The sequence below is a fragment of the Zonotrichia albicollis genome, chromosome 30, assembly GCF_047830755.1.
Source record: "Zonotrichia albicollis isolate bZonAlb1 chromosome 30, bZonAlb1.hap1, whole genome shotgun sequence".
Classification (NCBI taxonomy): Eukaryota; Metazoa; Chordata; class Aves; order Passeriformes; family Passerellidae; genus Zonotrichia; species Zonotrichia albicollis.
In genome coordinates, this window is record NC_133848.1 from 5,026,892 (window position 1) to 5,050,113 (window position 23,222).

General features: G+C 48.9%; 2 protein-coding genes across 9 annotated transcripts; one reads left to right on the forward strand and one right to left on the reverse strand.

The window, feature by feature from the left end:
- Positions 1–424: 424 nt before the first annotated feature.
- On the reverse strand, positions 425–598 carry CTXND2 (cortexin domain containing 2). The gene has a single exon (XM_026799175.2). It carries the CDS (start codon positions 596–598, stop codon positions 425–427), a length of 174 nt encoding a protein of 57 aa, XP_026654976.2.
- Positions 599–1,873: 1,275 nt separating this feature from the next.
- On the forward strand, positions 1,874–23,113 carry ARNT (aryl hydrocarbon receptor nuclear translocator). 8 transcript variants are annotated; one of them, XM_074529132.1, is made up of 23 exons: positions 1,874–1,988; positions 6,820–6,925; positions 8,319–8,363; positions 9,024–9,068; positions 9,965–10,009; positions 12,364–12,577; positions 14,251–14,464; positions 14,549–14,614; positions 14,731–14,830; positions 15,277–15,342; positions 15,462–15,547; positions 15,926–16,002; positions 16,163–16,297; positions 16,735–16,809; positions 17,588–17,739; positions 18,575–18,685; positions 18,863–18,938; positions 19,522–19,645; positions 19,940–20,039; positions 20,358–20,511; positions 20,703–20,862; positions 21,263–21,417; positions 21,981–23,113. In XM_074529132.1, exons 1-23 carry the CDS (start codon positions 1,964–1,966, stop codon positions 22,068–22,070), a joined length of 2,421 nt encoding a protein of 806 aa, XP_074385233.1. In that variant the 5' UTR covers positions 1,874–1,963; the 3' UTR covers positions 22,071–23,113. The 8 variants fall into 8 exon arrangements, with proteins under 8 accessions (XP_074385233.1, XP_074385234.1, XP_074385236.1 ...); XM_074529133.1 differs by having other exon boundaries at positions 21,266–21,417; XM_074529135.1 differs by having other exon boundaries at positions 20,358–20,460.
- Positions 23,114–23,222: the final 109 nt, after the last annotated feature.

A 23,222-nucleotide genomic window follows, 5' to 3' on the forward strand; every position in this document is an offset into this window, starting at 1 on the left:
ATCCTTCCTGAGGCGGCCCCGGAGCCCCGGGACTGTTCGGGGCCGTTGGAGCCGTTACCGAACCCGCCCCGAGCGATCCTTTAACCGCCACCTCGGAGGGGTTTGAAACACGGAGAGTGATGGGGGCAATGGGGAAATTGGGAGTAATGAGGGAAATGGGGAGCAGTGGGGGAAATTGGGAGCAAGGGGGAATGGGGAGCAATGGGAGCAAAGGGGGAAATAGGGAATCAATGGGGGAAATGAGGGAAATGGGAATCAATAGGAGAAATGGGGGTCCTGAAGGAAGGGGGGACCCACAGAGGATAAGGGGTGCTGGAGCTACAGGCAGCTCTGAGTTAATGGGAGCCTGAGTGCTTCTCCTGGAGCTGGGGCTCGTTGGAGCACCCTGCAGAGTTTGGGGGTCCCAGGGGGGGATATTTTGGGGTCAGTTGATGGGTTCCTCCTCCCAGGTGGAGGTGGGGATGGCGCTGTAGGGATCCACCACGAGGCGGGCACAGCGCACGGTCATGGCCAGCAGGAAGAGCCCCAGCAGCACCACGAAGGCTGTGGCCACGGCTTTGTCCACGTCCATGGTGGGCAGCGCCGTGGGGGTCTCCATGCAGGGACCCTCAGGTGTGTCTGTCACAGCTCCAGGGACCCTCAGCTGTGTCTCTTCCTGGCTCCAGGGACCACTCAGGTGTCTCTTTCCCAGCTCCAGGGACCCTCAGGTGTCCCTTCCTGGCTCCAGGGACGCTCAGGTGTCCCCTCCTGGCTCCAGGGATGCTCCAGCACGTGTCCCCCAGCACTCAACACCCAATGACATCCCTAAGGGACCAGAACAGGGGTGGATTCATGGGGCTGAGGGGTCTAAAACACCCCAAAAAAAGGGGAAAAGATGGCCTTGAGTCCCCTCTGCTCCTTCCTTACCTCCCTGTGGCCGGCTCAGGGTCTTAGTCTCGGCCCTGCTGGCTCCAGGCCTTCATGAATTCTGCAGGAATGCGCCGGCATCACTTTTCAGACAGAAGCCTGGGGATCAAATTCCCACCCCACACCCCCTTCTCCCATCAGGAGAAGTCTCTAGGTCCTTTCATGAGTCTTCTTGGTGACTTGGGGTGGTTTAGGAAGCATTTAGGAGGATTTTATCCCCAAAATCTAAAAGCTTTGCCAGTGAGAGGATTTCAAGGTAGTTTTTTGCTTCTATTGGAATGGACTGAGAAAAACTCTTGGAAAATCCATTGAACTGAGCTGCCCGTTTGGATTTTGCAAGACAGCCTAATGATAACCCCAGAACACCTAAAATATACCAAAAATCTCCTTCAAGTTTCTTTGTTTTCCCCCTCTGAGAGAAAAAAACAATCACTTTGGGAAGACAGCATAACTTTGACACCCCAAGAGCTGGGCTGTGGGGGTTTTGCAGAGATTTTTTAGCAAAGGATGACTTGTGGGGTCCTGTTGGTGGCCCCAAATCTTAGTTCTGACAAAAAAAAACCCGTTCCAATCCCAATCCCAGTTCCAACCTAAATTACATGTGCAGTCTGGATCCGCATCTTCATTCCCTGGGGTTTAGAACCCCAACCTCGCCCCAGCCTCAATCCTAATTTTAATTTTAATTTTAATTTTAATTTTAATCTTAATTAGAATCCCAATCCCAATGTTACGTGACGTCATCAAAACCAACCACTGTGGCCACGCCCCCTCGTAAAGCTCCGCCTCCTTCTCGCTGGAGGCGGGACCTTGGCAAATTGGCTCCGCCTCCAGCCGTGCCCTCCACTTGTCCCCGCCCCCAGCTCTCCGTCTGGACCAATAGCAACCCTGCTTCTCCCCCTGTCCCTCCCTCCGCCCCCCGGTTGAACCAATAGAAAGCCGGCATGACTCTGGCCCCGCCCCCGCGTCGGCGGGGCTGTGGGGCTGGCGGAGGTTTTCCTGCGCCGCCATCTTGGATCAGCGGAGCGGAGCGAGGAGGGGGTGGCTCGGGACCCCCGCCATGGCCGCCACCGCCGCCAGCGCGGGTGAGCCCGGCCGCGGCGGCACGAGCGGGGCTGGGGAGCGGGCTGAGAGCCCCAGGGAGGGCATGGGGGGCTGAGGGGGAGCATCAGGGGGGTCTGAGAGGACCCAAAGGCTCTCCCGGGCCCACCAGAGCTGAGAGCGACCCTCAGGGGCGGAGGTTGTCGTGAGGGGCTCTGAGGGCGCTGAAGGGGCCCTGGAGGGGCTGACAGGGGCGTGAGGAGGCTCCTGAAGGGCTGAGGGGGAAATGGCACAGTGGGATGGGGCACCCTGGAGGGCTCAGGGCTGTGTTTATCTGGATTTGGGGTGTTTGGGGCCGGGGGTCCCCGCAGAGCCGGTGGTACGAGGGACCCTCGAGGTGGATTTGGGGTCTTTGCACTGGGTTTCCATCCTCACTCCTTTGGATTTGTTTTCCTTGGTGGCTTCTGCCCCTTTTTCATCCCTGTTTCGCTGAGGTTTTTCTTAACTCCCAGCACAAAGTGCTGGCCCGGTTTGAAGGTTTTGCACAAATGTTTGTGGGAGCTCTGTGAAGCAGGGGAGGGCCTGGAGCGCGATGTTCCCTCAGCTCCGGTTCCTCACGCTGCTCCCCAGAGCCCTCAGCTCCCTGTGCACAGGAAGCTGCGAGCTGCTGCTCCCTGATTCTTGCCAGAAAAAGATCTGATTTTATCAATTTTCTGCCTAAACTCTGAACTGAGTATCCAGATTAACCAGCGTCTGTGAAGTCGTGATGGATTTACAGCGTGGTGGCTGAGATCAGAATCTGAGCTTTGTTTGTGTTTTGGGATTTTTTTAGTCTTAGCTTGTTTTTTGTGGCTTGAGACACACTCAGGTTTATCCAGGGGTGTTCAGTGACACTGCTGAAGGATTCTGGGGTTTTATTTTAACTTTTCAGGAAGGTTTTGTGGCTTTTAATGGTGAAAAAACCCACTGGGGACTCATCCAGTAAGATACTTGTGAGTGTCCAAGCATTTGTGGAAGTGGAGCCTTCAGGGTTCTGTGGTTTTTTGCACAAGAAAGGTTTAAATTCTGAAAGAAATGAGAAAGAATTTTCGACATCTGTGTTTAATATTTGTAATCATGGGCAGAGTGACCAACTTTTACACAGAGGGAGGGAAGTACACAAGCAGTAAACATTGAGATTATTAGGAGATTAAATTCTGAAGAATTCTCACAAATAACGTGGGTCTTCTTTTCATTAAAGTGTTAAAAAACAGATTTCAGGGCTCCAGTGAATGCTGGATAATGCCCCAAAATACCCAGAATGGCTTCATTTCACCCCTTAGCTATGGAAGAAACATTCTTTTCTTAATTTCTATATTTCTTCTTGGAGAAAGTTCCCATGGGGATGAAAGTGCTGAGCTGGCGTTTCATGGGGAACTCAAACAAGCTAAAAACCTCCTGCTTCAAAAAAAACCAATTTAATGTACCCCAGACACAGAAACTGAGATGCTTTGTAAATAAAAAACCATAAAAGCAGAAATACCAAAGCCTTCTAGTTGTGAGTGAAATGCAGAGTACTTTTAAGGCTGCTTTATCTGAGGAGATCACAAATGGGTGAATTTAAAGCAAAACTTGTGAGATTTGATATCCAAACGTGAGCCTGGCAATTAACCCCCTGCTGAAGCTTCTGCAGCAAAAAGCACCAGATTTTTTACAATAAAAACACACATGAAAGCTGCAGCATAAATCACAGCTGGGAATATTTGCAGTAATTTTATTTTGGAGCCTTTTTTGCCTGTTGGGATGCCAGTGGTTGCAGCAGAGCCTTTCCCAGGAGAGCTGGGCTGGGAGCCTGGAGCACTGGTGGGGGTTGGGATTTACATTTGCTCCCTTCTGGCCTTAATTAGCTCCAGCACATGGTGTGGGGAGGCAGGGATTGGTTCTGGGAAGGGCTGGGACACAGACCCAGGCAGGATTTTGGAAAAACACCTGGGATTTCTTCACTGGACACCTCCAGGCATGGTGACTGCAGAGCAGCCTTTTCTGAGAAGGAATTTTCCCTCAAACCCATCCTAAAATTGCCCTGGTACAACCTGGGGCTGTTTCCTCTCATTTTGTTGTTCCTTTGGAGCAAATCCTTGCTCCATCCTCCTCCCAGGGACTGAAAACTCCTCCAGGAATTCACCTCAGTGTTTGGGATGGGGAGAAGACAGAAATTGGGAAGGAATTTTTGTCTGTTTCCTGGAAATCCCAAAGGGTGATAAAGCCAGAGGTCTTCCCTTCTCATTATTTGTGAGAATTCTTTGGAATTTATTCTTCTAATATCTCCATGTGATTTCCCTCCCTCTGCTCTCCCTGCCCTGGTTTTTGGGAGCTGTGCCCACTCTGAAGCAGTGCCAGCTTCTGATGCCCAACCTCAGGGTCTGTCCTGGTATTCCATCTAAACCAGGAGAGGGAAATGTTCCTCATGGGATCTGTGTTGGGCTCAGGAATTCACCTCAGTGTTTGGGATGGGGAGAAGACAGAAATTGGGAAGGAATCTTTGTGTGTTTTGTGGAAATCCCAAAGAGTGATAAAGCCAGAGCTCTTCCCTCTTATTATTTGTGAAAATTCTTCAGAATTTATTCTTGTAATAATCTCCATGTTTATGCTGTCCCTGCCCTGGTTTTTGGGGGGCTGTGCCCACTCTAAAGCAGTGCCAGCTCCTGGTGCCCAACCTCAGGGTCTGTCCTGGTATTCCATCCAAACCAGGAGAGGGAAATGTTCCCTCATGGGATGCATGTTGGGCTCAGGAATTCACCTCAGTGTTTGGGATGGGGAGAAGACAGAAATTGGGAAGGAATCTTTGTGTGCTTCCTGGAAATCCCAAAGGGTGATAAAGCCAGAGCTCTTCCCTCTTATTATTTGTGAGATTTCTTCAGAATTTATTCTTCTAATATCTCCCTGTGATTTCCCTCCCTCTGCTCTCCCTGTCCTGGTTTTTGGGGGGCTGTGCCCACTCTAAAGCAGTGCCAGCTTCTGTGCCCAACCTCAGGGTTTGTCCTGGTATTCCATCTAAACCAGGAGAGGGAAATGTTCCCTCATGGGATGCATGATGGGCTCAGGAATTCACCTCAGTGTTTGGGATGGGGAGAAGACAGAAATTGGGAAGGAATCTTTGTGTGTTTCCTGGAAATCTCAAAGGGTGATAAAGCCAGAGCTCTTCCCTCTTATTATTTGTGAGAATTCTTTGGAATTTATTCTTCTAATATCTCCCTGTGATTTCCCTCCCTCTGCTCTCCCTGCCTGGTTTTTGGGGGGCTGTGCCCACTCCAAAGTGGTGCCAGCTCCTGGTGCCCAACCTCAGGGTCTGTCCTGGTATTCCATCTAACCCAGGAGAGGGAAATGTTCCTCATGTTGGGCTCCTGGGAGATCTCAAAGGTTTGAAAATCAATTTTCTGTGTGTCCCTGTGCTGAGCTGGGCCCGGGGAACAGCTCAGTGTCACTTCCTTCCCCTGCCCCGAGTGGAAACTCCTTCCCCTCAGGAAAGGGATTCTCTGTGCTCCAGAAACTTCATTTCTGTTCCCACCATGTTCACATAGGGCTGGGGAAAATGAGGAACCCTCCTGGCCTGCTTTATCCTCACTTAAAACTTCATTTTGTTCAACAAAATCCTTGGATGTCACCTTGGGACTTCCCAGCAGCATCTGAGCGATCCCAAGTGGAGCAGAAAGGAGCTGGGGAAGGGTTTCCACCTCTGGTTTGTTGTTCTCCAGATGTATTTTAGAACAGCAGAGAGGATCCTGGTGTTTTGTTGCTGCTCTTGGTTGGGATTGTTGTTTTTGGCTCCTTCAGCTGCCAAGGCTCGAGCTGGATGCTTGTTCCATACTGTAGTCACCCCTGGGAAATCCTATGGATCTGCAAGGAAAAAATTCCTCAGCAACATCAGCTGCTTGGAGGGAAACAAAGCAGGCAGGCACAGAGGCTGGGAAGGTTATTTTGGCAAAATATGGTGGTAAAATAGATTTAATTTTGGCAGAAATATCAGAAATTTGGGAGTGTGTTTGCTGGGAGGTCCAGGCACACCACTGAGGTGATTGTACAGCTCCACTTTTAGCTGTAAATAAACCATGGCACAGCACAGGTCAGTACTGGTGCCACTGGTCTGTACTGGTGGCAGAGAATATGAAGAAACATTAATGCTGGTAGCTTGATTCTTCACCAAATGGCTCCTAGCTTTAGAAATATATTATGTGTTATATGTTAACGTTATATATTATATATTATGCACTATATATTCTGTATTTTATATCTTATTAGTTATATTATATAGAATTTAATAATATAACTAGTAACATGTTATATATTATATTATATTATATTATATTATATTATATTATATTATATTATATTATATTATATTATATTATATTATATTATATTATAATATTCTACATACTATTATATATTGTATAATATTATATATTACACATATTTATATTATATTGAATTACATTATTATATTGTATTATATTACATTACATTATATTACACTATATTATATTATTTTTTAAATGTACATTGTAATTATGGCCTATTTAATATTCTAATTACGAGCTATTTCATATTCTATACAAACAGAATATTCTATACAAACACCTCTGCTCCTCCTCCCTCCCTCATGGTGCAGCCTCAGCCCCTCCCCTGCTCCCAGCAGGCTCCTCCTCTCCCCAAAACTCCCAAACCACATCTTCGATTTTGGCAGCCTGAGCTCTGCAGATGAAAGGCCATTGCCCCAACCCAGCCCCAAGCAGATGCTGACACACAGCTCCTAACTGGGGAGTGTTGCACTGAACCAGAGGGGTTTGCAAGTAAAACTTGTTGATTTTTCTGATTTTTTTCCCCGCTCCTGTTTAGAGATGGCATCCGACGTTTCCTCGCTGGGCGCAGCCGTCGGCTCCGGGAACTCGGGCTCGGGAGCCCAGGCTGGAGCAGCTCAGAGACCCAGCAAGAGGCGGCCTGGGTGAGTGAGGCCTGGGGGAAAGGGGCTTTTGGAGGGAGTTTTGTTCTCCAGAAAGAGCTGTGGCTGCTTCTGAGGAGTTTCCTGCTTCCTTCAGGTGGGCTCTGTCCAGTGCTGTCCCTTTGTGGTCAGCTACCATTTCTATATTTCTGTGCAAACATTTCACTTTATAACGTACATCACAATTCTGTCATGTAATTATAGGTTAAATCTGCATTTCTCTTTAACTGCTGAATTGTGTGAGCTTGGTTATACTTAAATTTTCATCCTTGGTTATACTTAAATTTTCATTTATTCTAACTCTCTGTCCACCTCGATGTGCACTTACTGTGCATTGCACTTGTGAAGTTTGGTATCATTTACAGCAAGAAATTTTTATCAATTATAAATTTATATATGTATAAATTATCAATTATCAATTTATCATACATAAGTGTCTCCCTTCTTTCAGTAGCCTGAAAAATCCGTATCTACAGATATTATTTTGTTACTTTTACCACACTTAAAGAACAGTAAGTATGGTGTCCTCACTCCTCAAAGTGACATATTCAGAGGGGACTAAAAACTTTGCACCTCATAGAAAAAACAAATAAATGCACACCAAGGATTGAGAGCAAGGCCTGGGGGAGCAGAGAATCTGAATTTTGGAGTTTTATTCCAACCTTTGCAGCTGTGCTGTCCCTGGGAGGGGTGGGGGGAAGCCACAATGTGCTTATGGGAGGCTTTTTGTTTGCTAAAAATGCCTTTGCAAATTCAAATTCAAAGGGAGTTGAGTGCTTGTTCCCAGATTTCTGGCACGAGAAATCGCCTCGTAATTTTGGAGCGAACTGAAATCTGTCTCCCCTCCCAGTCCCTCAAACTCTTTCCTCCAGCCCCATTTGCTGCTGCTCCCACTCCCCTGCAGCTCCTCCCGTGCTGCATCCTCAGTTTTCCATCCCAAAAGGTGAAAACTCTTCTGTCCTTCCACATGAACTGGTCAGAAATGGGATTTTGTCCCTAAACACTGCTGAACACAAACTGAACTTTAACTCCAGGAAGATTTTACCCTTCACTTTTTTTTGTTTTAATTTTAAATGCACCCAATCCAGGCTTTTAAACTGGGAATGCTCCATCTGTAGGTCCCTGATTCTCCTTGGAGATCCAGGCTTTTGGAGCAGAAGGTTGGGATTCAGTGGATGCTCCCAAGTGGGTTTTCTTCCTTTGGAACTGTTTTTCTTTGCTCTGTTCCTAAAAGAAACCCCTTTCCAAACTTTGTTGGTTGTTTCACATGAAAATCACTAAATTGCATTGGGATTACTTCATTTTTCCTTTCAGGACTCATCCATGGGGACAGACAGAAAAGTAATTTAAAGGAGGAACCACTTGGTTAGCAGTTATGTTTTTTTCTGTTTTTCAGGCTCGATTTTGATGATGATGGAGAAGGGAACAGCAAATTCCTCAGGTGAGGGAGAACATGGCATCCAGAATTTCTGTCCTGTAGCTGTGTCTGTGTGTTTTCCCTGGAGCAAGATCTTTCTGTTCTTTGGCTTTTCCTCTCTGGAAGGAGTGGGAATTGCTCCAGTTCCTCAATATCCAGCAATATTCCTCCATCTCTGTGGCTTTTGACATTAATTAATCCTCATCTGCTGTAAGGATGCTGCAGTTGCAGAGACATCCTTATCTCTGAGGAGCTGGCAGGACTTTGAGGATTTCCTCATAATCCATATGGAGCCCAGAAGAGTTGGGATATCTTGTGTCATTTATTTGTAGCCTCACTGTGTGGTTTGGGATTGAATAACTCCACTGAAGCTGGAGTTAACTGCAATAAAAACTCCAAATAACTCCAATTCCAGAATCCCCTGCATTCCTGTGCTTTCAGGATGGTTTCAGGATGATGAATGGGGATTTTCCAAGAGAAACCCCTGGATGGAGATCCTGATTTGGGTTACCTTTATCTTCCAAGTGCAGTTTGGGGTGATCAGTGAATTATCCTGCACTGCCCACAATAAATTGACCGTTTTTAACCCCAGGGATTTTTGTGGCAGATTTTAAACCTTGTTTTCTGTGGTTTTTTGGGGAAAGAAGGAAGTGCAAACACTTTAACCTCTCCCCCTTCTCCTAGATGTGATGATGACCCGATGCCAAACGATAAAGAGAGATTTGCCAGGTAAGAATTTGATGATTTAAAAGCTTTCTTTGTGCCAAAAAAACTTAATATGAGAAGGATCCTGCAGCTCCCTTCTCACAACCATCTCTCTTTGAAGGGACCCACAATAATCCTTGATGGTTTTTGGACCAGTTCATTGAGTGTGACAATGACATTCCTCTTTTTCACCATTCCTTTCAGCTCTGCCCTTGGACTCTCATTCTTTTCTCCTGCTCAAGAAACTTGCAGAGATTTCAAGTTTCCTGCTTAGTACAAGTTTTCCTTGAACAGGATTTCCTGGCACAAACTGGGATTTGTGTGTTTTGGAGGGAATTACACAGAAATTCTACAAATTGAGGGTTTTCTGGAGATTGCAGGGAATACTTTTATCAATTGTTGGTGTCTGACTATCCCTGAGTGTTGGGACTGAGCCCATGGGATTTTTACAGCTATTTTAAGCTCCATTCCCTTCTCTGGACATGTTCCAGCTCATGAATGTCTCATTTCCCAGGAGGGGCCCAAAAATGCCCTCAGGATTTGGGGCAGTCCTGCTGTTACCTCCCAAAGGGCTACAGGGAATTCCAAGCTGGGATTCTCCAGCTTTTTAAATGGTTTGAGTCCTTCTGAAGTCAAGCAAATCAAAAATCTGTTAGAAATATCAGAATCCTTCTAATATTAGAAATAAGCAAATCAGAACTAGGTCACAGCCTCAGAAAATGTTTTGAAACTCCAACACATCAGGCACCAATTGAAAGCAGAATGTTGCAAACTAATGACTGCTTTATTTTATGGAATTGCTCCTCTGCAAAACAGACCTGTCCCTAGGCTGGGTTTCCTAGTCCATCTTTCCATTTTTTTTTTCCATTTCTTTCAACTTTTTTTCCATTTTTAGCTTAGCTGGCTAATTTTATTTTTAGGTCTGATGATGAGCAGAGTTCAGCGGATAAGGAGAGACTTGCCAGGTAGGAGAATGGAGATTTCAAGCATGGACAAGCAGAGTTTTTCCTTTCCTTAATGTTTCTCTAGGCATCCTTTCTCTCTTTTTTATTTTCCACTTTCCTTCCCTCATCTGCTGCAGAGGATTTAACAAACTCCTGGAAATGGCTGTGGAATTGGGATTAGGAGGGGGAAGGCATTGAGGAAAGGCACAACCTTTTTAGGGAATACATGAAAGGATTTCTTTACCAAATTTATTTATTTGCTTTCACCTGTAGCTTTGCTAACCTTTGCTACATTCAGTTCCTCTTGTCCTGGGTCCCAAGTTGGGATGGTTTTGTGTTCTAGGAATGCTGTTGGACTCTCAGACCAGGCAGGAAAAGCTGTGTTAGCTCAGGTGTTTTCCTTCCAGAAAAGGTGGTGTCACTGCAAACAGGATTTAATTTTTCCTTGAGTATCTATTAGTAATTTTCTATTAGTTTGTATTAGTAATTAATGAGTTTCTATTAGTAATTAATGAGAGGCTGTGCCTGAAACCACCAGAACAGTCACCAGGAATGAGCCCTGAGGACACCTGTGCCCTTCATTTTCCACCTTACATACTTAACCCAGTTTTGGGCAGTTTTGTTTTTAAACCAAAACCTGACCCCCCAGTGCTGACTGCACTGAGCTGTGCTGGAATGTTTGAGGAGGTCAGGAAGGCACAGAGGTGTCCCCAGCATGGACAATCCCAGTTCTCCCATCCATTTCTCATGGCAGAGTGAAATGGAAATGTTTGGTTGCTTCTGTAGTTGAAGGATCTTTGTTTTTCACACCTGAGCTTGTGAGTTTAGAGACTGACTCAAAGGTGAGGTCACTGAATGTCTGCACAAACCTCATGGTGATAAATGCTCCATTTTTGTATTTATCCTGTTTATTCACCTGCCTTTCCTTGCTCCTTCCAGCACTTCCATCTCATTTCACTTCCCACACAGGATCCATCCTTCTGTAGAGGAAACCTGGCTTTTAAGCTCTGTTTTGGAAAACCCACCTTAGGATCCCAGTTAAATTATAAATCCTGGATAAAAGAGCCAAGTTCTGGTCTGATGGGAGCCAAAGGGGTGCCAAGAGCCTCTTTAGGTGGCAGCAATGGTCTCAGTGCCACCCTGCAGGTGTTGCCTGCTCCTGGTCTGCCCAGCTTGGCTGGCCTTGATGATGTGTGCAGAAATGAGGTGTAACCTGCTTGGGAGCTGTGGTGGTGAGAGGGCTCTTGGTGTCACCCAGAGGTGGCTTCCAAAACACTGCAAGGTCAGACCCAGCTTCCAAAAACACTGCAAGGTCAGACCCAGCTTCCCAAAACACTGCAAGGTCAGACCCAGCTTCCCAAAACACTGCAAGGTCAGACCCAGCTTCCCAAAACACTGCAAGGTCAGACCCAGCTTCCAAAACACTGCAAGGTCAGACCCAGCTTCCCAAAACACTGCAAGGTCAGACCCAGCTTCCAAAACACTGCAAGGTCAGACCCAGCTTCCCAAAACACTGCAAGGTCAGACCCAGCTTCCCAAACACTGCAAGGTCAGACCCAGCTTCCCAAAACACTGCAAGGTCAGACCCAGCTTCCCAAAACACTGCAAGGTCAGACCCAGCTTCCCAAAACACTGCAAGGTCAGACCCAGCTTCCAAAACACTGCAAGGTCAGACCCAGCTTCCCAAAACACTGCAAGGTCAGACCCAGCTTCCCAAAACACTGCAAGGTCAGACCCAGCTTCCCAAAATGCTGCAAGGTCAGACCCAGCTTCCAAAACACTGCAAGGTCAGACCCAGCTTCCAAAACACTGCAAGGTCAGACCCAGCTTCCAAAACACTGCAAGGTCAGACCCAGCTTCCCAAAACGCTGCAAGGTCAGACCCAGCTTCCCAAAACACTGCAAGGTCAGACCCAGCTCGTTCAGCTCACTCAGAATCCTGGCGTGGCTGGGGCTGGAAGGAGCTCAGAGCTCCTTCCCACACCTCCCACCTGCCCAGCTTGGCCAGAAGAGCAGTGCCCAGATTTTAGCTGCAGACCTGGTGGGTGTGATGGTGCAGGGGATCTCACCCACCCTCACACGGACAGTGTTGAGGTGACCCTGCTTTGGCAGCAGCTCCTTTGCAGCGTTGTGTGGTGGGTGGGGAAGGTCAGGCCGGGTGCTCACTGTCCTGAGGCTCCAGGGAGCTGCTGTGACTCCGAGGAAGGTCCAGGTGTAGCCTCTCCTCCCTGCCCTGTCTGCGCATTCCCTGTGCACGCCCAGCATGTGAGGCTTGATCCTAATCCCGACGGCGTCCGTGTGTGTGCGTGTGTCACACAAACCTCCCACCCCTGGCAGCTTCACCTCTCTCCTTTTCTCCTCCTGCACCTCTGGCAGGGAGAACCACAGCGAGATCGAGCGCAGGAGGAGGAACAAGATGACAGCCTACATCACGGAGCTGTCCGACATGGTGCCCACGTGCAGCGCCCTGGCCCGCAAGCCGGACAAGCTGACCATCCTGCGCATGGCCGTGTCCCACATGAAATCCCTGCGTGGCACCGGCAACACCTCCACCGACGGCACCTACAAACCCTCCTTCCTCACCGACCAGGTCTCTGCCCATGCTAAAAATCTCTTTTCCTCATTTTATTGAGTCCCCCTAAGGTCTTCGAAGGTCCTTCTGATCTTGGCCTGATGCTGCTTTGTGGGAATTGCAGCCCAAACCCAGGGTGTATTTTGGCTGTGGAGTTGAGAGGTGTCAGCCTTTCTCACTGACCAGGTCTCTGCCCATACAAAAAGTCTCTTTTCATCTTTTTATGAAGCCCCATTAAGATCCTGTAAGGTCATAGTAAGGTGTCCCTGAAGCCTTCTGATCTTGAAGTCCCTCTTCCTCTTTTTATTAAGTGGCCTTAAGGTCCTGGAAAGTCCTTCTGATCTTGGCCTGATGCTGCTTTGTGGGAATTGCAGCTCAAACCCAGGGTGTGTTTTGGCTGTGGAGTTGAGAGGTGTCAGCCTCTATCACCGACCAGGTCTCTGCCCATATAAAAAAATCCCTTTTCCTCTTTTTATTAAGCCCCCTTAAGATCCTGGAAGGTCATAGTGAGGTGTCCCTGAAGCCTTCTGATCTTGGTACTCCCTCTTTTTATTAAGTGGCCTTAAGGTCCTCAAAGGTCCTTCTGATCTTGGCCTGATGCTGCTTTGTGGGAATTGCAGCAATCAGAGGGGGAAATTAAACAATGGGTGGGGGGAAAAGCCCAAAGCCAGGGTGTGTTTTGGCTGTGGAGTTGAGAGGTGTCAACCTCTATCACTGACTGCGTCTCTGTGCATACAAAAAGTCCCTTGTCATCTTTTTATGAAGCCCCATTAAGGTCCTGGAAGGTCACAGTGAGGTGTCCCTGAAGCCTTCTGATCTTGGTACTCCCTCTTTTTATTAAGTGGCCTTAAGGTCCTGGAAGGTCACTCTGAGGTTTCCCTGAAGCCTTCTGGTCTTGGCCTGATGCTGCTTTGTGGGAATTGCAGCTCAAACCCAGGGTGTGTTTTGGCTGTGGAGTTGAGAGGTGTCAGCCTCTATCACTGACCGCGTCTCTGCGCATACAAAAAGTCCCTTGTCATCTTTTTATGAAGCCCCATTAAGGTCCTGGAAGGTCACAGTGAGGTGTTCCTGAAAGCTTCTAATCTTTGTGGGAATTGCAGCAATCAGAGGGGAAAATTAAATGATGGATTGGGGGAAAAAGCCGAAACCCAGGATGGTTTTGGCTGTGGAGTTGAGAGGTGTCAGTCTCTATCACCGACCAAGTCTCTGCCCATCTAAAAAAATCCCTTTTCCTCTTTTTATTAAGCCCCCTTAAGATCCTGGAAGGTCACTCTGAAGTTTCCCTTAAGCCTTCTGATCTTGGCCTGAAGCTGCTTTGTGACAATTGCAGCAATCAGAGGGGAAAATTAAACAATGGGTGGGTGAAAAATGTCCAGACATGGGGTGTGTTATTATAGGATATGAAATGACACAATGCACACATGCAGCTTTCTTAAGGTAAAAAGAATATTTTTAATTTCTGATTTTAACATTTATAGATTTTTAAAAGTGATAGTGTATTGTCCAATGACACTGGACAAACTTAACAGTTTATCAAATTTCTCTTCTTCTATAAAAGAACGCGAAACAATCGGTTACATACATAAAACGTGCGACAATGTTCGTTATAAGAACATAAACATTAGAAAGCTTAGAAAAATTAAAAAACCAGGGTGACAGGGCTGAGTTGGGAGATGTCTGTGTGCCTGCAGGAGCTCAAACACCTGATCCTGGAGGCAGCTGACGGCTTCCTGTTCATCGTGTCGTGCGAGACGGGGCGCGTGGTGTACGTGTCGGACTCGGTGACGCCGGTGCTGAACCAGCCGCAGTCCGAGTGGTTCGGCAGCACCCTGTACGAGCAGGTGCACCCCGACGACGTGGGCAAGCTCAGGGAGCAGCTCTCCACCTCTGAGAACGCCCTCACAGGTACAGCGAGCAGGGCTGGCACGTGAGGGGCTGGCAGGTTGGCACAGCCTGCAGAGGACTTGGATTAAATCCTTCCCTTTGTAGAGGGAACCAAGCCCTGGTGCCTTTCTACCAAGGATGCTGCAGCCCCCCCCGAGAGTGCATCTAAAGGTACCACCAGTGACACTCGTGTCCTGCCAGTTCCCACTGCATCACCTGGCACCACACCTGCCTTGCTGGAAGGGCTCCCAGTGCAGCAGCATCTCCTTGTGCTTCCCTTTTTTTAGGTCGTATCCTCGATTTGAAGACAGGGACTGTGAAGAAGGAAGGGCAGCAGTCCATGAGGATGTGCATGGGCTCCAGGAGATCTTTCATCTGCAGGATGAGGTAGGAAGGAATTGCCTGGGGAAATCTCTGAGCATAAAGCCAGACTTGCTCCCTAAACCTGGTCCCTCCATGCCAGGGAGCTTTCCCTGCTGTGGTGGTGAGAGGGCTCTTGGTGTCACTGAGAGGTGGCTTCCAAAAACACCGCAGGGTCAGACCCAGCTCATTCAGCTCACTCAGAATCCTGGGGTGGAATAAAAAGTTTTTATTTCAGCTTTTTTTGGGGCTCATTTTGATGTAGACATGACAGAACATGGCTGAGCTTTCCTTACAGTCAAATTCTCGAAATGTTTGTTTGCCCTGTTGTTGTAGAAGATCCAATTAGTTTCAGCCCCCCTTGAGTTCTGCGGAATGAGGGGTCTGTGGGATGGAAATTCTTCTTGTTCAAGATGTCCAGATTATTTCCATGTTGATGAAGAAAGATGAAATCCTTTCTAACCCTGGTGCAGGTGTGGCAACAGCTCTGTGGATCCGGTCGCTGTCAATCGTCTGAGCTTCATGAGGAATCGCTGCAGGTAAGTGACACATAAATAACATATAAATACATATAAATACATACAACACATAAATAACACAGCTGAACACCTTGCCTCACCTTCCCCCACTGCAGCACAACCTCTTTCTCTCCCCCAAGGAATGGTTTAGGTGCAGCCAAGGATGGAGAACCTCACTACGTCGTCGTGCACTGCACGGGCTACATCAAAGCCTGGCCCCCAGCAGGTAACAATCCACCTTGAGTTCAGGTGGGCTGGGTTTAGGAGCACGTGGGCTCAAGTTGCCATTCCAGGAGCTGAATGTGCCAGGAAGTGCTTTGCAAACACATCTATGACTTTTATTTTAAGATTGATTTAATTTTTCCAGGTGAAGCAGCAGAGGATGAAAATAGTACTGAACTGTCTGATGTGCAGCTTTTGCTGAAATTCAGAGATTTTCATTCCTTCTGGTGAAAAAAGGGAGGGGTGGACACTTTAATTTGCAAAATCCCTTCATGGGGAAGAGTGTTGAGTTACAGACCAGGGCAGAGAGATGTCTTGAATCCATTCCTCTGAAAGTTTTCCTGTACTAACCTTGCTGGAATTTTTGGCCCTTCCCTCGCAGGTGTTTCCCTGCCTGATGATGACCCTGACGCTGGCCAGGGCAGCAAGTTCTGCCTGGTGGCCATTGGCAGGCTCCAGGTGAGTGCCCTGTTCCCCTTTTCCAACATTGCCTTGTGCTGGTAATCCCCAGATTTAAACTGTTCTGTCTGAAAACATTCCCTGATGGCCACAAAGCCCAGAGCAGGGCTGGCAGCTCAGGGCCAGCCAGGGTTGGTGACTGTCCCTGTGTCCCTGGCAGGTGACCAGCTCCCCCAACTGCACAGACATGAGCAATGTCTGCCAGCCCACAGAATTCATCTCCCGACACAACACCGAAGGAATTTTCACCTTCATCGACCACCGGTGCGTGGCCACCGTGGGTTACCAGCCCCAGGTGAGGACCTTCAGCAGCTTTTTAATAATAAAAAAATGCTCTTTAAATTTACTTTTCCTTCTACATCATAGCTCTGCTTGTCCAACAGAGCTGGTGAACCATGCCCAGGGCTTAACCCAGACATGTGTTTCTTCTCCACTGGTTGCTTTTCCATGTATTTTTCCAAGTGCTTTGATCATGGCAAGGCTGGGTGTCTCTGGATTATGTCAAATGTCAATTAAAGCCATTTTTGCCTCAAATTGAGTTAAAGATCAAACATGAATCAACAGCTGTTGTGCTTTTCTTTTAAAAAAACAGCACACCAGCCTCTTGTGTTTGGGTTGTGTAACAGGGATTTGGGGGGAAGGAGCAGGAACTACCTGTCCAAAGACAGATTAATTATGGAATCTGCCTGCCAGATGAACTGACTCCATCTCTCCCAATTCTTTAAAAAATAGGAACTCTTGGGGAAAGACATTGTGGATTTCTGCCATCCAGAAGACCAGCAGCTTTTACGGGACAGTTTTCAACAGGTAAAAGCATCACAGCTGCCCCTTGCATGCAGGGTGGAATTCAGATTGGAGCTCATTCTGAGACTGGAATGCCTTGGTGCTTGCAAAACAACAAAATTGACTGGAAAACCAAGAAGAAAAACAAACCTTAGATAATTCTCCTGTGCAAACAGTTGCAGATGTAGTCCTATCATTGAATGCAAAAATGAAACAGAACCATCTGATGTCTTAACTCCTGAATCCAGTCTTAACTCCAGCTCTGGCTGCTGGTCCAGTTGGCTTTTAGGGCCAGGGATGTGGCTCCCAAGTGGCTGCTTGACTTGGCTGAAACCCTGGTTCGTCTCTAGGGCCCAGAACCCGCAGTGGAGGTGGTTTTCTTGCCCTGTTGTCGTTACTGTTATTTCTGAGGGCCTTGGACTGGTGGCAGGGCAGGTAAGGCTGCCCCTGTGGTTTCATGACTCCAAAAACCAGCTGCTCATATCCATTGCTCCAAACCGTTGGAATGGGAAGCTACAGCATGTGTTTCATTTCTTGGAGGCTTTTCCATACATCTCACCAGTGCAAGAGAGATAAGAGAAGTGAAGGCAAAAAACAAGGGGATTTTGGATTCCCCTCCTGGATCCTTTAGGAATCAAGCTGTCCCAAGGGAATGGTGCCATGTAGTTTGGGAAGGCTGAGATGTGGTGGTCCAGGTTTGAGGCAAAGGGCCATCACAGGGGTCTGGGGGGGAACTGGTGCTCAGGTTACTGTTCCCCACCTTTGATCAGGTGCTACTGGTGTGATTCCATTTTGGTTTTAGGTGGTGAAGTTAAAAGGGCAGGTGCTGTCGGTCATGTTCCGCTTCCGATCCAAGAGCCGCGAGTGGCTGTGGATGAGAACGAGCTCGTTCACCTTCCAGAACCCCTACTCGGATGAGATCGAGTACATCATCTGCACCAACACCAACGTCAAGTGAGTGGTGCAGAGTCTCAGTCCACAGCAACCCAGAGCTGGGCAGCCTCAGCCTCTCCCCATCAATTTGCACAACCCTGGAGAAGTTCCTAAATCCCTCCGGCTCCCATTCTCTGCTGGGATGTGCCAGGCACTGGAGGGCTACAAAGTGCAGGAATTGTCTTCTTGTGTGGCTTAGCAAGCTGCCAAAATGTGGCTCCAGCAGTGCCTGAAATGAGTGAAATCTGCCTTAGAATGCTCTTGGATTCCTGGCACAGCCTTCCCATCTTTGGGAATGGTCAGAGATGTTCTCTCTTTCCATGAGGGAGCTCCAAGAGCTCCACACCCTTTGCAAGGACCAAGGAGTTGTGCCTGTGTGTGATCTGGAGCTGCAGGCTGGGCAGCTCCAGCAGACAACCAGAAGGCTGGATTGCCTGGGGAAGGGAAATCCGGGATGTTTTTGCCATGAGGCAAAGTAGCCCTGCTTCCCTGCAGAGCTGAAATCTGCTGCAAGCCTGATTTCCTGCCCCGTGTCAGAGCTCTCTCTTTGAACTTCTTCATTGCACACACAGCCATTCCCACATCCAGAGCCCAGAACTCCCTGTGGAAGTTCAGAGCAGAGCAGCAGTGTCTGTGTGGTTGTGTTTGAGGTGTGCAGGGACTGAGTGTGGAGGAGAGAGCCTCCTATTCCATGGCACCACCTTTCAAGGAAACCAGGTGGAAATTCACTCAAAAACCCTTCACTCGAATGGGATTTGCATCTTATCCCAGCCAGCCACGCCCTGCTACACACAGGACCCAGCTTTGCTACCAGCTGGGACCTGTTAAATCTCTTTTTTCTGTGTTTGAACTGCAGGAACTCGAGCCAGGAGTCCCGGCCTGCCCTGGCAAACTCCATGCCAAGGCCTCAGCTGGGGCAGAGCGTCAGCCTTCCCCTGGACATGGGCACAGCCCCACTGCCCTCAAGGTCAGGAGGAGCTCAGCTCCTTTTTCCATTTCCTCCTTTCCTCACACACCCTTCATTCCCAAATTCCCCTCTCTGCAGCCAGGAACTCCAGGCTGACAAATCCCTGGTGTAACCACCCAGAGCTGTTCCCTTGGGAATTATCTTGTGTTCCCCTGGCACAGACACTTTCTATTTCAGGCAGCAGCAGCCACCTCAGGCAGAGCTGGAAGTGGGCCCAGCAAGGGAGAGCTTGGCTGGCTATGAGCACTCACAGGTGAGTCCAGAGGGATTTGGGCACTCCCTGTTCATTGTCCTGCTCTGTTGAAGTCACACTTTTGCTGGGGGTTTAAAGGTGGTGGCACCAGGTTGAGGTGAGGTTTTAGGGTAAGGTGTCTGTTGGGTGTTGCTCAATTCCAGTATTTATCATGTGGAATCATGAAACATGGAATAATTTGGTTTGGAAGGAGCTGTAAAACCCATCCACTTCCACCTCCTCCCATGGGCAGGGACACCTTCACCAGCCCAAGCCCTGTCCAGGCTGACCTTGGACACTTCCAGGGATGTGACTGTGCATCCTAAAGGGCCCTGCTATCCCAAAAAACACATCAGAATCCCAGGAGTGGCTGGGCCTGTGCTCACCTTTGTGCTGAGGTGTGAGGAGCCTCCACCAGGTGTGAGCAGCCCCACCAGGTGTGAGCAGTTTCCATCAGGTGTGAGCAGCCCCCATCAGGTGTGAGCAGTTTCCATCAGGTGTGAGCAGCTTCCATGAGGTGTGAGCAGCCCCACCAGGTGTGAGCAGTTTCCATCAGGTGTGAGCAGCCCCCACCAGGTGTGAGCAGCCCCATGTCCCTCCCCAGGTACCTGTCCAGCCCGTGAGTGCTGCTGGCCCCGAGCACAGCAAGCCCCTGGAGAAGGCTGAGAGCCTGTTCAGCCAGGAGAGGGACCCACGCTTCGGGGAGATCTTCCCTGGCATCAGCACAGGTGGGTCAGCAGCTCAGGTCGGCTCCTCCTGCCTGCCCTGGTCACATTTTTCCTGCTTGTTCCCTGTGGAGCAGTTCTCCCTGCTCTCAGTCTGCAGTGGATGCTGTGACTCCAGAGAAAATCCATGAGAGTTCAGTAGAAAATGGAAAAGAAATCAAATTAAACAGGATTTAACAAAATTGTCAAAAGGAGGAACTGAGGAGTCTTCCTTCACACAGACACATCTCTTCCAACTGCTTCTCTCCCCATTCCTGAGATGTCCCAGCCCAAAAATGACTCGTGCTCTCTCCACAGATGAGAGCAAAACCATCCCTGCCAGCACCATGCCAGCCAACCCTCCCCTCTTTGCCCAGGGCAACACCTTCACTGCTGCACGGCCCGCTGAGAACTTCAGGTGAGCCTTCACCTGCCCAGCCCCTGTTTCCTCTGCTGTGCCTTGGGCATGCCCAGGCTCTGGGTGCCCACAACCCTCTCAGTTGTGTAGAATCATGAGTCATTTACGTTGGAAAGGCCCTCTGGGATCATCAAGCTGTTAACCCTGTGTTTGCCGCTAACCCCTGTCCCCAGGTGCCACATCCTTGGGACACTCAGGGGTGACCATTGGGCAGTTTCCCATCAATTATTGGGCTCATTTCCCTTCACCAATGACTTGAGCAGAAAGGTTTGGTGCCTTTTCCTCCTGTGAGTGCCTGAGGCACGTGTTGTGTTGCAGGAGCAGCAGCATGGTGCCTCCAGTGAACATCATCCAGCAGCAGCAGCCCTCGCCCTCCGGCCGGATCCTGTCCCAGATTTCCCGGCACTCCAGCCCAGCTCAGGTCAGCGGCACCACCTGGGCTCCAGGGACACGGCCGGTGTTCACAGCCCAGGTAGCACAGCCCACACCCTCGGCTGCAGGCTCCCTGCTGCCTTCCAGCCCCTTCTCTGCACGGGCAACCCTCCTGCTTCCACTCTCTGGCGCTGCTTCCTCCTGCGGGGCTAATCCAGCAACTCCTCCCTGAGCTGAGGGTCGGGGTGAAGCCGTGCCTCCTCTTCCTCTGCTGTTTCTCCTCTCTTACAGCAAGTGGCATCTCAGACAGTGAAGACCCGACCTCCTTCCTTTGGCATGGGGACATTCCAGGGCACGCCGTCCTCCTTCAGCTCCATGGCAGCGCCGGGATCGACGGCGTCTCCCACCACGGCGCCGTACCCAGCCCTGGCCAGCCGTGGCACAGCCTTCAGTGAGTGGGGCCTGGGGGGCAAAACACCCCTGGGAGCTTCCAGCTGTGGTGGGATGTGCTCTCCGTCATTTTTTGGTGGATTTTGGGAGTGTCTGAATGTGGGGAGCAGAGTTGAAGCTGATGTTGATCACCTTCAACCATAGAGTTGGACTCGGGGTCTTTGTGGATCCCTCCCAGCTTGGGATAATTGGGGTCATCTCAGCATTTTAAGGCTGACTGGGAGGAAACAAACCCCTCTGGGAGTCTCTTTGTTCTATCCCATAGCAAACCCCTGAATTCCTGTGGCAGGAATTCCTGCCCTGTCACCACACCGAGCCCTGCCCTTCCCAATCCCATCAGAGCCCTGGAGCAGCCCCGTTCCCAGAGCAGGGCTGATTCAGTGCCTGTGTTCTCTGCCCAGCAGCCACAGAGGCCGCCCAGAGCCCGGCCCCGTTCCAGCCCCGCGCCGCCGACGCCGTGGGGATGTGGCCGCAGTGGCAGGGCCAGCACCACGGCCCAGCATCCACGGAGCAGCACGTGCAGCAGCCCCAGCCCAGCCAGCCCGAGGTCTTCCCAGTAAGATGGGGCTTTTTAACCTCCCAATCTGGTGGGATCCACTGGTCTTGAAGCAGCCAGAGCTTGTCCCTCTGGTTCAGATCAACTGGGGAGGTCCCAAACTCCTGGATAACCTGATGGAGCTGGAAGGGGAGAGGGCAGGACTGGCTTTGTGTCTGATCTGTTGCAGGATCAGTGTGAAATTCTGGTTGGATTGACCCCTCTAATTCTATTTAATTAAAAAAAAAAAAAAACTACAGTCCAATGAAATTAAAATAATTCCTGAGAATTCATAATCCTCTCACCCTAGCTTTCCCAGCAGTTGGTGATGATAGCTTCAATTTGCTGCTCTCCTTAAATTTGCCCTGCAGACCCTGTGTTCCCTTGGGCAAGGAACCAGTTTAGTCCACAGTATCCATTCCAGCAAACCCATGATTAAATTACCCACGTGATCGTGGAGCCATGGAATTGCTGAGGTTGGAAAAGCCTCTGGGATGGAGTCCAGCCTTTCCCCCTAATTTCCAACCTAAACCTCCCTTGATATTCCAGTCTGGATCCTAAACCCTCTCCTTGTATCCTCACAGGACATGCTGACCATGTTGGGGGACCAAGGCCCCAACTACAACAACGAAGAATTCCCAGAGTTGAACATATTCCCTTCTTTTTCTGAATAAAAACAAGCCTTAGGGGAAACAACACAAAGCTCTCAACAACATCCACATGTAAAGGATAAAAAACAGCAGAGTCTTTTTCTCAAGGAACTGTGTGAACCCTTCCCACCTTCTGGCAGCAGAGCTCCGAGGAGGGATGGCCTTGGAGGACCAGGTGGTTTGGGCACCTCCTCCATGTGGGATTGTTCTGGAAGCTTCAGGACCTGAGTGCCACAAAGCTCAAGGCCCCAGAGCTGCTCCCAAGTGGATTTTTTTTGGGAAGGGATTCCTGTCTGGATCACAGACAGCCCTTCCTCACTTTTTAAGGTGGCTTTTGACTGTTTTTATTTCATTCTCTGCCGTGACTTTTTTTCTATAAAACACAAAACTATTGGAATTTTTCAGTACTGGAAGGAACTCTTCCAAGTGTTATCCCTGTAAACACAATCCTGGAGGATGCTTGAGTAAGAATCCGTGTTCCAAGCCAGTGTTTTCCTCCTTTTTGGAGGAATTTTGGCTGTTTTTGGAGGGTTGTTACAGCGTCTCCAGTCCAGGGTGCTCCACGTGGAGATTCCTGTGTTTTTCTGGAATCTTCTCTCTCCTGTGAACTGTGCAATGAAATCAGTGTGACCCATGACCCCCCCTCGTTACCCTGGGATAATTAACAAGCCATAAAAATATTACCCATGTAGCTTTCTTGTGGATGAATCCATTTTCCAGCTGATGGTTTCTGTGCTGCCACAATTTGATGTTCCAACAGGTTTCTTTGGGATAAAACCTGCTCCACGGAATTTTATCCCATGTAGGTGAGTTCCTTGTCCTCATTTTGGAGCTGGATGGAGGAGAATCCCTGGATTTGAGAGATTTTCCAGGGAATTGCTGAGGAACTGTGTAATTTCACTACATTTGCTCACTCACCTCCTTAAAGAAGAATTCCTGCCATGGGATGATCCTGTTGCCAAATGACAAAGAGTAAGAGGAGAGCTGGAAAAGTAGGGAACAGAATGAAATTTTTTTATATATATAAATATATCTATATATATAAATTTTTAATTTTTAAACATTGACTTGGAATCTTCTGGCTTTTTCCATGGAAAAAAAAACAAAAAAAAAAAAAACAACTTGTGGCCAACCCTGCTCTCCTCAGGGGCTGGAAGAACCATTTGATTCCCTCTT

What these genes read in the sequence shown, in the direction of transcription:
- CTXND2 (XM_026799175.2), bottom strand. Translation starts at nt 598, where the DNA reads ATGGAGACCCCCACGGCGCTGCCCACCATGGACGTGGACAAAGCCGTG.
- ARNT (XM_074529132.1), top strand. Translation starts at nt 1,964, where the DNA reads ATGGCCGCCACCGCCGCCAGCGCGG. An exon ending in GATAAAGAGAGATTTGCCAG is followed by an intron (nt 9,069 to 9,964) that starts GTAAGAATTTGA and finishes TTTTATTTTTAG; the next exon opens with GTCTGATGATGAGCAGAGTT. An exon ending in TCTTTCATCTGCAGGATGAG is followed by an intron (nt 14,831 to 15,276) that starts GTAGGAAGGAAT and finishes ACCCTGGTGCAG; the next exon opens with GTGTGGCAACAGCTCTGTGG.